General features: G+C 35.3%; 1 protein-coding gene across 1 annotated transcript in view; it reads right to left on the minus strand.

The window, feature by feature from the left end:
- Positions 1–16,228, minus strand: part of tsnare1 (T-SNARE Domain Containing 1) — a 107,335-nt gene that overhangs the window by 71,699 nt on the left and 19,408 nt on the right. Inside the window, exons 3-4 of the mRNA XM_026283712.1 lie at positions 5,969–6,046; positions 5,782–5,851 (exon numbers count right to left, since the gene is read on the minus strand). Coding sequence (XP_026139497.1) covers positions 5,782–5,851; positions 5,969–6,046 — 148 coding nt within the window. The remainder of the gene's footprint in view (positions 1–5,781; positions 5,852–5,968; positions 6,047–16,228) is intronic.

Raw genomic sequence — 16,228 nt, forward strand, 5'->3', positions numbered from 1 at the left:
GTCACACGTTACTATAAAATGATGCAAAATTTTAACATTTAATAATAATAATAATAATAATACTCTAGCTGGTATAAATCCTCTTAATTCATCCTCAATGGAAAGGTGTAGTCATAGAATTACCAAATCAGTGCAATGTTTGTTTAAATGATTGTATTCTGGCTTCTTTCTCTCTTTTTCATAAAAAGATTTGGGTTTCACCTTTTAAGTACATGGCAAATACAACTAAACATACCTAATTATTAGCTGTCACCCCTGCAGCTATAAACTAAAGGTCTCGACTTCAGAAGTGGAGCATTGATGAATATTCCGGTGTACTCATCCTGCACTCTTCGTCAAACCAGAGTACTGAGTGTCCACAAGTTGACTTGCCCGCTGAGCCGAGGAAATGTAGGGCTAATGAGCAGAAAACAATTATCCCGTCGTAACGTGCCATTAAGCACTGATCCTGACCTGGGGTAATGACGCATACCAGATCAGTCATGTTGACAGACCCCATCCTGACATTGTCAGGTGAGGCAAAATTTGTGCAGTGATGCCGTACATAATCAAAATCATGGAGACTAGATATCTCACGACGACTCACAAATCACACTAACTAAAAAGGCTACAGAAACTCTTGATTAGTTATTTGTGTGTTGGGAGTGAACGTTCACAACAGGTTCTCAGAACCCGCTTAATTTAACTAATGGTCTTTATGGTGCATTTTTCATTAGGCATATTTGGCATGTTGGTTTTATGAATAATATATTTCATACTACATTGATTAAGTGGGGGTTTTAATAGAAGTGAAATTAGCTAGATGAGTTTGCAAGTAAATTGCACTTGTTTTGCTTTGAAAGCTTGAGGTGATGTAGAAGTCGCTTTTAATCATCTGTTCATTTTCTGATTGCTCTGATAATGCATAGTTAACTTTGCATTTGCTTAAGAGATCAGACGATTAATAATACACACGCTTGGTCTTCAGCCAAGATTGCATTACTGAATCATAATATTACTGTCATGTCTGAAATTGAGTGTTTTTTTTTTTTTTTTTTTTTTATGCAGAAATACAATATTCAGTATAATATGATTGCCTGTATGGTAATCAGTAATATGAAATACTGAATGTAATATATGATATGCAGCAATGGTAAACTATGGTACCTATGACATCCTGTTTTTTATCCTCAACATAATAAAATGAATAGTCAGTGCTGGGTAGATTACTTAGCAAAAGTCTATTATTGATTACAAATTACATAATGGAAATTGTAGTTAGTAATGTAATCTATTGGTAAGGTATTTGTAGGTTATGTATTCTAACTGTATATATATTATTTTTAGATTACTTTTGACCTAACTTATAAGATAATATTCTCCAATATTTGATTTCGACATCAAGTGCATTAAGTGCGTCAAACTGGGGTTCCTGAAAGAACTGCAGAAGGGTTTGCTACAGTAATTAATTAAATCACAAAAATGTCAATTTAAACTAACTGTGAGGCCTCTTCATTACTGTGTAATTCTATTCACCTGACTATATTCCATAAAACCGGGAGACTTTTCGAATGTATATAAGCAGTAGGATTATTTAGAAAGGACATTTTAAGAGAATTTGTGCAAATCAATACATTATGAATAATTTACTGCCATTGGGTAAACTTTATGCAACCCAAAGATGAAAATTCATCAAGATTTCTTTCTTCCTCTGAACACAAAAGAGGAAGATTTTTAAAGTGTTTTTTTTTTTTTCCCATACAGTGAAAGTCTGAATAGAGGCTGTCAAGGTCCAGAAACTACAAAAAGCACCCCAAAACATTTCATGCACCCAAGTCTTCTGGAGTCATACGATAGCTTTGTGTGAGAAAGAACACGGAAACTCAAATAATTTCTCACTGAAAAGTTTCTCATCTGCTGCCACTGTCATGAAATATTGTATTTGCATATAATTTAATAAAACATGACGTTACATTTCCATTTGTGGTATACAAAACAAGGAAAGTCACAAAGGGGAAAATAATGGCATCATCTTAATTTTTTGAGCAAACATTCAAGGCACCTTTTTGATACGACCATCTACTTAAATGTAATTTTAGGTCCTTACAGGCTTCCCAGCATAAGGCTCACCTTCTGTCTACAGAATCCTCAGCAGAGACGAGGACGGACAGTGCAGTGTGTCCTCCACTCCAAAGACCAAGAACGTCTCTCTGAATTCCTGTATGCAGCAGAGCGGAATGTGTAATGCTCGAAGGAGCACAATGACAAAGAAAGGGTGTGAACGATTAATCCACTTAGTTTTGCTGCGTGTGTGTTTCTATGATTACAAAGATGGGTCGAATTTAATTAGCCAAGTGATTTTTCAATGGAATACGATGCACTGCACGTGTACAAACACTTCGAGTTGTTTGTCAAAAATGAAGCTTAGTTTAAGTTGTCAAGCTAACACTTGAGAGCAGGGCTACAAAGTGTTTTATATATATATATATATATATATATATATATATATATATATATATATATATATATATATATATATATATATATATATATATATATATATATATATATATATATATATATATATATATATATATATATATATATTAAAATATTTTTATTATTCTCAAATGCTTTGTTCCAGTTAATTTATTGTCCCTTTATTACCATTACTTTTATGTAAGCCTGCTTTCTTGATTTCACGCCAAATTCTCACATTTGAACAATTTTCAAAAATGTACACTACAAAAGAAAAGAAAAGAAAAAGAAAAAGAAAAAGAAAGTGCTTAACTTTATTTAAACAAAGTTACAGCAGTAACAGTAATAGTGTAGAAAAGTAATATTGTGGAAATATTATTACAATTTAAAATAAATGTTTTCATTGTTAATATATTTTAAAATGTAATTTATTCTTGTGATGGCACAGCTTAATTTTTTAGCAGCCATCATATGATTATCCAAAAATCATTTGAATTTGTTAATTTGGTGGTCAAGAGATATTTATTATTATTACCAATCTTGACAACAGTTGTGCTGTTTAATGTTGTGTATGTATACATGTATTATTTATTTATTTATTTATTTATTTATTTATTTATTTATTCATTTATTTATTCTTTGATGCATTTATCTGAAATAAAAGTATTTTGTAACATTATTTTATCAGTTTAATATGTCCTTACTGAATTAATAAATATTAATTTTAAAATATATATATTTTTTAGTAGTATGTTATATAATATAAGCAATAATGGTTTAATACATAAATTGAATACATTTATGCATAAATTTATTTATTTTACATACATTTATTTTAATAAATATTCATGTCATTCCATTTCTACAGGTTATTCAAAAACATTTTTATTGATTAAATCATGCAACAAAATACCCACAAAACAGTGGCAATGTGCCTCATCTGTCTTTTATTGCCAGTCTCTGAAGTTCACTCATTTTTAGCACACTGGCAGTCCATATCTGGCTTGCCTGTGACATTGTAGAGCATGCAAATGTTTGTGTGTGTATGCATGGGGGAAAGTTGGTGGAGAGGTTGGGGGCGGCGGTAAGTCTGCCAGGGCCTTTGGGCGACATATCGCCATCTGGGAGTTATGACCCTGGAACTGAGAGGTTTCCGTGGAAACTGGCTGTAATAGAATCATGGCTGGGGTGCAGCAAAGGGCAGAAAGAGTAAGAAAATGGGTAGAGTCAGAGTATGAGCGACAGAAAGAGAGAGAGGGGGAGTTGCTGTCAAGTGCCCTGTTTGGAGCAGCAGGATTAAGCCTGGCACGAAGGGAAGCACATTCAAGGTCAACTAAAAAACAGCACACACACACACACACAAACACACACACACACACACAAAAAAAAAAAAAAAAAATATATATATATATATATATAATATATATTTTTTTGTTTGTTTTTTTTTGTTTTTTTGTTTACATATGAAGAGTTCAGATGCAAAAACCTCTAAATGCCATCTGAAATTTTCATCTAAAATTAGGATTTTTATCAAGCTCCTATGCTTAGGTTGAGTCATTTTACTTTAATGGCAATGTGCAGGTCCTTTTCCAGGCTATTAAAGTGAAATAACTGAACATAAATATAGGAGCCTGAAAAAAATCCTAATTTTAGATGAAAATTTCAGATGGCATTTAGAGGTTTTTGTATCTGAACTCTTCATATATTCACTCACTATAGCTGGTTTTCTCATGTTGATATTTATGGATTTTGCATTGACTTATGAGCTGTTCTTTTTAATGAATCACTTTAAAACAGTCAAATCAGTCTCAAACTCGTGAGTTGTCAGGGTGAATCAGTCTAATGACTCACTGACTGAATCAGAAAACTGTTATTGTGTATTATCCAAAACACATCGCTCACGATGAGACAAACTGATAGTTCACCCAAAAAATTACAATTCTGGCATTATTTACTTTCTTATGAACATGCCAAATACAGTTAGAGCGGAAGTCAAGATTCACAGTGAATAATAATAGTTTTACATCATATGGCTTCAGAAAACTTGGAATTTAGTGCATGACTCATACAAACTAATTTTATTAGACTTTTACGGTAACTTAACTTTTTAAAGCTAGAAAGCCTTGCTTTCCATTCTTTATGCTACATAGAACTAAGCAACCACCTCAAATCTTTAAAACCCACCTTTTGTGCTCTAAAGAAAAATAAATTACAAAAGTAATTTGTAAAAAAAAAAAATAATAATAAATAATTAAAAAAGAAATGTGTCACCGAAATATAGGCCTGTATCTATATGAATATAGCTGTTCAATTAGTCTTAAATTACTGAAAGAATCATTAACAAAATAATTAAGGAACTCCAGTGGATTTGTAACATTCATCCCTAATGAAGAGTTCAAAAGAGATGCAAAGAAAAAGCAAGAGAAGCAGGTGCAACTTTGTTGAATATACATGCAGACGTTAATGAAGTAGATACAAAAAATATATCACAGATATTTAGCATGCTAGACTTTTCACATCAGCTAATGACTCAGGTGTGCTTGAGACTAGCTGTCTGTAATAAACCAACTCTTCGTTCAATTCCCTACAAGACAAGAGTGCAGCAGCACACAAGGGAAATGTTACACGCTAATGCAGTTTGTGATATAATTTTAGCTTGTAATTCTTTATTGTTTAGCTAGCATGCAGTCACTACATAAGAACAGCAGAGGGTGTAGCAGCAGAAAGACATAGCTGCTTATCTCATTTGGTTTTAGGCAGCCAATCTGCCCAAAGGCTTTAAAGCTAACAATAGATGTCATGTTGCGCCTTAGGGATGGTGATCCTTCATGGGAAATAAAAACAACCACACACACATAAACAGCATTAGATTTTCAGTGCCTCCATTAACAAAAAAAATGGCTGATATAATTGATGATTCGCCACTGGACACCGATTGTGTAATGCATTTCAAACAACAGCAATTTCAGACCATGCAGCTACTTTGTCATCGGAAAGAAATTTAGTAATTGCGGCATCCTGACTACAGAAGTCAGATGAGTAATCAATACATACTGGGCGGTAGGTGATGAAACAGTGAGAGCGAGCACTCAGATGCTGGTCGTTTTAAAGAGCTCTATAAAGAGTCAGCAAAAGGAAAGCTATTAAAAAGGCCTTTGAGGGAGTATCATCACATAAGTTCACGCACAAATCTACTCTTCTCTGCTGCAATAGAGGTCCTGGGAATTTTTTTATAGATATCATATTATCTCAAATCATATATGCACACAACATCAATGTATAATTAGCATGCATGCTCAGGTTTACACATGTGTGTTTACTTACAAACTCTGCCGTAGCTCTGCTGTGTCTCTGGATGTTCCCAGCGATTGAAGGATTTTCTCTAGCGTTACCACTGAAAAATAAATGTCTTCATTTTTAATTTTGTCACTTTCACCTTACACCTTTCAACTCATGCCATGCTTAATGGCTCTCTGTCGAGTTCAGAATATTTGAAAGCTTTTTAACTCACCGTTAGCATTGATCTGGAAGATGTTAGAGGAGGTTTCCTGAAACACGTCTTGTAGCTCTGAGGGACTGACTTGCGTAGCTGTAGAAGGGGGAAAAGGTATTGATATTCGACAAAATTGTATTTAAATTGTAAGCACATCCTTTAAAGATGATGGTTTTCATTTCTTTGATGTTAAAGTATTACACTGCCAGTTTATTCTAAACCAGTGAGGTTAAAGCAAATAGTACAGACACAATCCTAATTGGATGAAGAACATTCAAAACTGCCGTGACCACACATTAGCTAAATTCATTAATGTTAACTTCACTTCAATTTATTATTAATAATAAATAACACATTGCTCGCAAACAGCCTAAAGACAAATAACAAAATTACTTTGTGAAAAAAAAGTTAATTGTGACTATTAAAAGATTAGATTAATTATTGAGAAATTACACTACTAGTTTATACTAGTTTCTACATTTAGTTTTTTTTTTACTTTCTAGAAAAAAAAGATTTCACCGTTTCTATGAAAATATTAAGCATCACAACTTTTCAATGTTGATAATAATTGTAAAAAATCTGGATTATGTGATGTTACAAACTGGAGTATTAATGCAACAACACCAAAAAAAAAAGCGTTTCCATCACATGGATAAATTCAAATTTCTAACATTTTTAAATAGAAAACAGTTATTTTAAATTGTAATATTATTTCAAATTGTTACCTGTATTATAACTGTGTATATATATATATATATATATATATATATATATATATATATATATATATATATATATATATATATATATATATAAATGATCAATATATTTGCTTCTTTCAAAAACATAAGAAATCATGACATCGTACCAACCCCACATTTTTGTTAGAATTTTTATCCATGTATTTACTGATGTACTATAAATTGTATAAATATCTATATTTATTTATTTTAACTCTTATCTATGGTAAAAAAATTAAAATAAAAACCTATTATTACATAGTGCTTTGACTGAGTATGATTATAGTTTCTCTTTATTTCGCTGGCACATCCTACTCATGAGGTTCTCCATAAGTGAAGCCAAACAAAGCAGAATCAAAAACACACCAGGTTTCTGGGCAGCAGCTAGGCCTAAACAGACTGAGTCGTGAGCCACCCAAATGGGCATGTGGGAGCAATCATTTTCTTCATCAAAAGCATGTATCATGCTCACCCTGATAAGAAACAGGTAATCATCAAGAGCTCTTAATCAAGATCCTCTGGACAACCTCTGTATCAAAGTACAACCCACTGGCTCTACGCATATGCACACAAATATGTCGTCTCTCAGCTTTTGTCTACCTCTGCCCTCAAAATGACTGTAATTGACGTGCTGTTTTTCACAACTCTTCATCTGTGCTCTAATGCACTTGCTCTTGAGAGGGGAAAATCGCAGGCAATCTTTTGCACAGACGCATATTCATCTCTAAGAGAGGGTTTGGACTTGGTACCGGGGGATGCAGGTAAAAACAGAAGGGAAGAAGAAAGGGAAAAGCCGCACATATTGATGTCCATGATGTTTGTTGTTCCAGTGAAGCATGCATGCAGCACCCAAAATGACTCAATGATTTTTTTTTCTTTACAAATAAGGGAGAGACACTTCAGGAAGAACAAAGAAATCATAGATGCTGCTCAGGAGGATGCTAGAGGGAGCTAAATTATCATTAAAGCAGAATGTCAATAGTTTCATGGCATCAAACTGAGATTCAAAAGTATTAGGAAAAATAACTTTAAATTTAGCATTATATCACTCGCTCAACCAACGGATCTTCTGCAGTGAATGGGTGCCGTCAGAATGAGAGTTCAAACAACGGATAAAATTTGACAATAATCAAGTAATCCACACAAATTTGTTCTGTTCATCAGTTAAAATCTTGTGAAAATGAAATGAGTGAAATTGTTAAAAATCCAAACATTAAGGCATTTTAACTTTAAACCATTGAATCTGTCCGAAATGAAGTTCATAATCCATAATAATGCTCCCTACAGTTAAAAAAAAAAAAAAAAAAAAAATTCCAAATATCAAAATCTACCAACAATTTTATTTAAACTCTGTTTTGAGAAGTTTCCATGGACTTGTAAATTGTTTTTATCTATGCATACTTCTCTCCTGATTCACATGTGACAATGTTTTCACTGTGGAGAAAGTGAAACTTATTTTTTTCTTTTCACTTTTTAGCTGGAAGCAGCGGTTTTGGAATAAAAAATGTAATGACATTTAAATAATTTGTAATTCTTACAAAACACAGCTTTTTGCTTCACAATATGTTAATTTATGAACTGGATAATAATGTGGATAATTGTGATATATATATATATTAGCAAACTTTCCCTTTAAGAATGTTTCATAGAAAACCAAAGCCCAAGTACAGGACTGGTTTTTGGCTGTAACTATGAGCTGACTTGTATACAGTAGGCAACGTCAATAAACATTGATCATCACTGAAATGTTCTCAATGCTAAAACATGATAAATTATGTTATTAACCAGTTCAAGAGCAAGGAAATGGGGATCCATGTGACTAATAGTTTTACATGAGCAGATTAAAATAAAAAAATATATCTAGTGTGTTAATTTTACATGACAGTGAGAAGCGTGTGACATTATCTATTTGACTGCTTCCAGCCAGATGTGTTTGTGTTTATGCGTTTGTGCATGCAGTACAAAGGTGATAAGCTGTTCTCAGTGGATCATTTTTCAGGGAAACAACCTTTTGTGCCCTTACTGTTGTCTCCACTGGCCTCCAGCTATGCGCACACCTCTCATACTCTCTCCTCCATCACTGTGATAGATGGATGTTCCATATTCATTCCACTCTGCATTGAGCAGTATCCCTTCATATACAGTAGGTGTGGGCTAAGGAGTGGGAAATACAAGGGCACTACCTCTGTGTGCATGTGAGAAGACCCAGCAGCATTCGCTCTCAACCTTCCATGAGTCCTAGATTCAGCTAAACTCCCATCACACACACACTTATTGTGTTGGGATTCTCTGACATTTTTTTTTTCTATCACCATATGGTGCTACTTATCAATTTGCTGTTTGTTTTGTTTCTGTGCCACAGTCAATGATCATTCTAGTTGTTTAATCTGAAACTAGAATACCTAACAATTTAAATACATGAAAATAAGAACAACAAAGTGATTACTAAAGAAAATCATTCAATGCTATGTGGAAAATTATATATTATATATTATATATATAACAGTTGTTTGTAATATTTGCATACTTAACTGTGATCCATTTATTATCATTTGTTTTCGGCATAAATAGTGCTCAATCAACAGAAAACAAGACACACCAAGTGTCATGGAAATAGCTGTGACATTTAATTTAAAATAAAACCTGAGGCAAGCTTAGATTAATCTTTTGAAGCTGATAATTATTTCTGGAAATGGAAATCTACTTATCTATAATATCTATACGTTTCAACTCTTTTTTTTTTCTAAATCATAATAAAAACGTTGAGTCAAAATCAGACGGGGCAAAGCATAATCTATAAAGGAAAGTAATGGAGATTAGGAGACCTCAGAAAGTACATTTTAAGGTTTGAGAAATAAACAGAGACAAAAAATATATAAATAAATAACACAAAGCACTTTCTCTAGTCTGTGGTGAGAAAATTGATCTTAAATATCTGGGACACAGGACAAATTAACTTCTGCCCTTTCTGAATTGTTCGGTGAGGCTGCAAATGCAGATTCTGCAGGGTGTTCAATTATACTCTCAAATCAAGAAATGACTTAATCAAAAGCTTTCTTCTCGCTATGCATGAGGTCAGCATGTGTTTCTCTCTCTCTCTCTCTCTCTCTCTTTCTTTCTCTCTCTCACACACACAAACACACTATCAGAAATACGCAAACACAAACACTAGAATGTAATCCCATGTATTGCCGGAAAGCTGTGACAGAGGGTAAAAAAAAAAAAAAAGCTGAGATGCGCCTAGGGAGAGAGGGGTTTACAGGCCAGAGATGGCTGTCAGACAATATGTGTGATACAGTGTGAGACGGGTCCTTATCCCCGCAGTGCAAGCACCAGGCCTGTCGCACAATGACTCACTAAGGAATGCAATGCATGTGTGAGTGCTTCAAGCACTGACATAATAGTTTTAGTCAAAAGTTGCTGTAATCTAAATTCAGTTATTATTAGAAAGCATGATGAAGTTGGGTGTTTTCCTGGTTCAGGATGTATTACACAATCACATAACTATCTTAAATACTAGATTCTGAATTCCCAATCATAGCATGGAGCAGTATGATTTCTGTAGATTTGAGAACTGTGTATAGCAGCATCACTTTTATGTATGTTAGAGTAGCAGAAATAGAATGTTTTAATGGCATTGCATGAAAGAATTAATAAATTAATTAATGATACCATGGTACTGTAAAAAAAAGAACAAAAAAAATCCAGGATTCTTTTATGATTAGAAATTTTGAGCAGAACAGTGTTAAATTGTGATTATTTGAATATTCTGCAACAATGTAGAAGTCTTAACTATCACTTAAGATTAATGTAATGCTGTTACTGTATAAAAGTTAGTTTAAAGGGTTACTCCAACACAAAATGAAAATGTTGTCATTAATCACTTTCCCCCAAGTCGTTCCAAAGCTGTGAAAGAGACTGTCCCATAAACTACAAAGTAAATAACATTGTCAAGGTCCATAAAAGGTATGAAAAGTTGTTGTCAGAATACTCCATCTGCCATCAGACGTGCAATCTGGGTTATATGAAGCAACGGGAACACATTTATAAACAGAAAAAAAGAAAAAGACTTTATTCAATAATTCCTTTGTCAACGTTCTGTCAACGGTCAACCGTGCTGCGTGTGCTCTTCTGTGTCCTCCGACTCCAACTTTTCATACCTTTTATGGACCTTGACACTGTTATTTACTTGGCACTCACAAGTCTCCAGGTTTTCATTCAGTATATCTTAAGTGTTCCTGTAGCTCAACTGATAGAGCGTTGTGCTATCAAGCACAAGGATGGGGGTTCTATTCCCCGGGAACACATGATAGGTAAAAATGTATAGTCTGAATGCACTGTAAGTCGCTTTGGATAAAAGATTAATTTAATTTAATTTAATTTGTGTTCCAAAGACGAACTGAGCTTTTATGGGTTTGGAATGACATTGGGGCAAGTGATTAAAGACAAAATGTTCATTTTGGGGTTTGAGTAACCCTTTAAGCATTATATTGATGTAAAAGTTATTTCTTTAAAAAAAAAAAAAATATATATATATATATATATATAATTTTACTGGCACTAAACTTTTGAATGGCAGTGTATATTGAGTTAAGTTCATTTTTTTAGCACTTTACTTTTTTATATATATATATATATATATAATTTAAGCACAGGCTTTTTAAAATTTGTTACATTTAACCTAAAACTAGAACACTTTGCCACTGGGGCAAGAATAAAAACAAAAAACTAATAAATATAATTCAATATATATTTTCTGAAAATAAGACTTAATACCTTGCTACTCAAGTAAATTTATGTTGTTTTAAGGATGGAGATGATGACAAATACACTGATTAAGGAAATTATTTTTTTCCCAGAGTTAAAAGGCTCCATGCACACTACAGGAAGTTTTAGAACTGCTAAATATGCTCCGTTTAGTTGATTGCTTTTTAAAAAGACCCCCAGCCTGAAGTGCACTGCTTATTCCACGCATGTTTATTTGCTGTCATCAACACCAGAAGTCACTGTGTGTTTTAGATTGTGAGCACAGCATGAGCAGATCCAGTGACTGCATTGGTAGGTTCTGGCAGTGCTTTGCACCCTCCTTCGAGTATTCTTCTGCAAATATACACACACTTGTACACCCCACACATATAGAATCTTTAGCTGTGGGGATTTTGGGACAAGGCAACTACTCTAATCTGTGAAGATAACTTTGCGGTTCTCTCTAGAAAGCGAAAATCAAATTTAAAGCTGGGTTCTTCATGAGATAACTACAAGTACTTTGAAGTTTCAGTCATAGAAGAACACACAAAGAAGGTCACTGAGTTAAGGGAATGTAGAATATGCACAGATACTTTAGTCAAACAATTCTCTCCACGAGAAAATAAGTGCAGGTAAGATGATATTCAGATTTTGTTTATGCCATATAGGTCTATGCCACAATGAGACAATTATGCACCTATTTTAACTAATGTTCAAGTACTATGCAATTCAATATGCAATGAAACGTCCATTAAAATAAATGTGAATGTGCTTTCCAAGCATTTGAGACCTTTTTGGTCCAGAAAAATCCATAATGTACCCAGTTAGGTTTGGTTTATTCAGCTTGGACGCCAACTCAAGGACAGACATTTTGCTAATTTTACAAGACAAAGCGCAACCAGGCTCAAGTATGTTAATGCATATTTAACACAATGTTTGACATTTCCAGTCTTTCTCAGCACTTAACTTGTCACTAAACGTTATGAAATTTGCTCTCATTGCACTGATGTAATCTCACAATCCATACTGAAATGTACTAAAAGTCCCCCACCTCCTCAAGCCCACCAATTACAACGCAATCAAGACATTGATGCACGACGTGGCCTTTCTAGGTAATCACGGAATGCTTGATTACTTATGTGAGCAAAGGGATCTTTATTCCTTAGTTAATCTGCGTTTCACATTTTGTCTCGGTAACATGCAATATGGTAACAGACAATCATACTGGTTTACATGAAATTGCACTTGGAGAAGTTGCAGAGGGTTGCAATTCTGAAAATGAGACACAAGTGCAGTAATTGGACTTACTTGCAGACTCACAATGCCAAAGATCCCTGAAAAACGGATATGACAAACACACCCACTGCATGGCATAGAATAAGCAGACAATCAGGCCGTGTTTTGTAGCTGTGTGTGTGTGGTGTCACGCTGTTTGTTCCACTTCTCTCTCTGAATGAGGCAAGGCACCTGAGCTCATTTCGTCCTTCTGTTTGGATCGTTACAGCATGGACGGAGAGCATGCCCCGGGTTTGGCCGCTCATGACGGCTGTGCGGTACCTGCTGGTGTTTCAGTGTCCCTTCATTAGTCTCTCCACACTGACAGACCCACCCCGCAAACCTCCCTAATGAACACAGCCGAGGCAGAAGCCTCTTCCAGACACAGACTAACCACATATGCTGGGCTCTACTCAGACGGTCGTCTCATGACAAGAGCCTGTTTCCTGTGTGCTGTGAGGTAGGAAGGAGGCAACAGTGCAGTTAACCATTACTAAAAAAGAAAAGAAAAAGAAAATCACATGGTGAGGACCATGACAGGAGCAGATATGATCAGTCTGTGCTGTGACAGCGCCTGGAGGTGGGCAGGAATGATTGAAGGAAGGAAGGAAAATGAAATGAAAGTGAGTAAGGGATGGCAGAAATAAAGAAACAATGATGGCAGAAAAGAAAGAAAGATAGATTAAGGAAGAAAGGAAGGAAAGAAAGTGTGAGAGGCAGGAACTGGTGGTAGAAAGAAGGAAAAATGAATAAGCAAAGATCAGAAAAAAGCGAAGGAAGTTTCCATGTGGGAAGGAAGACTTGATGGAGTGATGGTAGAAAGACAGACAGAAGAGGAAGGAAGGAAGGAAGGAAGGAAGGAAGGGAGGAAGAGAAGAAGCAAGGAAGTCAGAAGAAAAGGAAAGAAGGAAGGAAGAAAACAAAGCAGCAGATGAAAAGAAAACAGGAGAGAGCGTTGGTGCTGCTTAGCTGGAAGAGACTGAAGACGGACAGGATGAAGAAGGAGAACAGCAGCGGTAAACGAAACAGCGAGCGTTAGAGGAAGAGAGAGAACAGCAGAGAAATGCATATGATGCTGGAGGGGAGTTAAAAGGTTTGGCAGGGGAGAGGTGGGGAAAGATTAGCTCGACTGACAACTCCATTAGAGACTTAACCCTGGCTTTGATCATCGCCTGAGCCCCTCTTTAGCCGGCCTGATGCAGGAGCCCAAACACAGCAAAGCTGACAGTCTCCTGAACGCAGGTCTGCCTGTGATCAAAGCCCTGTCTCTTACAACTCAAACTGTCTAGCTCTCTCACTGTTGTCCTGTGAGAGCGGCAGCAGACGAGCGCTCAAACTGAGAGAGAGATCTCACAATGTGTGATTTACGGAGGTCATGCTGTGTGAAAAGAAGACATTATTTGCTTTTGCATGTTTTGATTGTGAAAGGTTCTGTGCGAGGAAGATGTTGTTTTCCTTTCTTAAGGTGTTCTCTTACATTTGTCACAGTCCTTTCTCCTGCACGGCTCTGATAAAAACATAAACTCTACTTAACAAATACACAGCCAACAAAAGGCGCATGCTGTTAGACTGACATTTCAACTGCTCACTTTCATACCAACGTCGTCGTGTAAAACATATTGTATTCATGCAAATGAATTCATGTGAACTGAATATGTCGCTTAAATTCACAATTATGAGATGGCCCATGATGCACGCCATTATCTGTTTTACACAACAAACACAAGAAGGCATAATGTGCAACAGATTTTCTTGCTTTTAAGGAGCAGCATTGGTTAGGGTTTCTTGAATAAAAAGTATATATATATATATGCAGTTTATATATATGCAGTATATATATATATATATATATATATATATATATATATATATATATATATATATATATATATATATATATATATATAGCTAAAGTACTGGAGCAGTTGCCTCACAGGTCTTTCTAAGTGTTCAGCTGTGTGCGGTTAAAATTAATTCTTCAGATATTAAAAGCAGGGAATGTGTCTCATCAGTTATATCCATTGCTTCTGCATTCTAATTTTTGCATTCAAAGATGACAACAAAGCAGTATGAAGACGAGGAAGCCAACTCTGAAAGAAAAACAAGCAATTTGGATGCTAAAAGAAAATAGGAAGTCATTTAGAACTATAGGAAAAACAAAGGGCATGGAGAAATCAAGAGTTTGGAAACTACCAGCGACATCAGCAACCAACGACGACCTGTTCGGCTGAGAAAAACAACAGTGGTTGATGACAGACAAATCATAAAAGCTGTGAAAATGGACCCTAGAAAACATGTCTGTAAAATCACCAGCAACCTCCAGAAAACTGGGGTGATGCACTGTCAATCTACAGTCCGCAGGAGAATTTGATACAGAATTACAGAAGCTACACAGCAAGATGCAAACCTCTGATCAGCACCGAACATAGAAAGGCAAGATTCTTCACAAATGTGAGTCAGTAGAGTTTTGGAATGATTTTGGAGTTGATGGACCAATGAGACAAAGATTAATCTTTATTTAAGTGATTAGAAGGCAAAAGTGTGGAGAAAAAAGGGAACTGCAAATGATCCTAACCATACAACCTCATCTGTAAAGCTTTGTGGAGGTGGTGTCATGGCATGGGCATGCATGGCTGTCTCTAGAACAGGATCTCTTAATTTTAATGATGACTTAATGTATGCGGGCAGTAACGGAATGAATATGGAAGGGTACAAAATCATATTATTTATATTGGATTATTATTATTATATTGGATCAGGACAATGACCAAAACACCCTGCCAGTTCAGTCAAGGACAATATCAGGGCAAAGAAATGTAAAGTCTTAGATTTACCAAATCAATCTCCAGATTGAAATCCGACTGAACGTTATTTCACCAGCTGAAGAGGAAACTAAAGACAGAAACTCCCCAAAACAAGCAACTATTAGAATTGGCTGTATTAAAGGCAGGGGAAAAGCATTTTAAAGCATTTTTTTTAATCAGCAGTTTGGACTCTCATTCTGACGGCACCCATTCATGGCAGAGGATCCATTGGTGAGCAACTGATTTCTCCATATCTGCTCTGATGATCTTGGAAGGCAGGAACGTGTTCACAATATCACAAAGTTCTGTCATGAAACCCTAGAAGGCGCAGGCCGATAGACTCTAACTCAGTCTGAAATAATGACATAATTATTCACATTATGCAGCTGATAGATTTTTTTTTTTTTCTCGCATCAGCAGCCAATGAGCTTGCTGCTTAAGATTCAAATAATCAGCTAGGGCTTGCTGTAAGAGCTGCAGCATGATTCAGATAGCCTCCACCTTCCCCAGCTCCACCTGTATAGATCTGCTATGGAGTAATTTCATGAATTACACACACACACACACACACATTCAGTAGTCAACATCTGAAGTGGATCAAAACCTTTCATCAAAGTCCTAAAATCAAAATCAAAGAAAGGTCAGCCCAGATTGTGTGTGTACAAAGTAAACTAAAAATAAATAAGCCAACATGTACTTGATTATGCTGCTCT

Source organism: Carassius auratus, chromosome 16, assembly GCF_003368295.1.
Source record: "Carassius auratus strain Wakin chromosome 16, ASM336829v1, whole genome shotgun sequence".
Taxonomy (NCBI): Eukaryota; Metazoa; Chordata; class Actinopteri; order Cypriniformes; family Cyprinidae; genus Carassius; species Carassius auratus.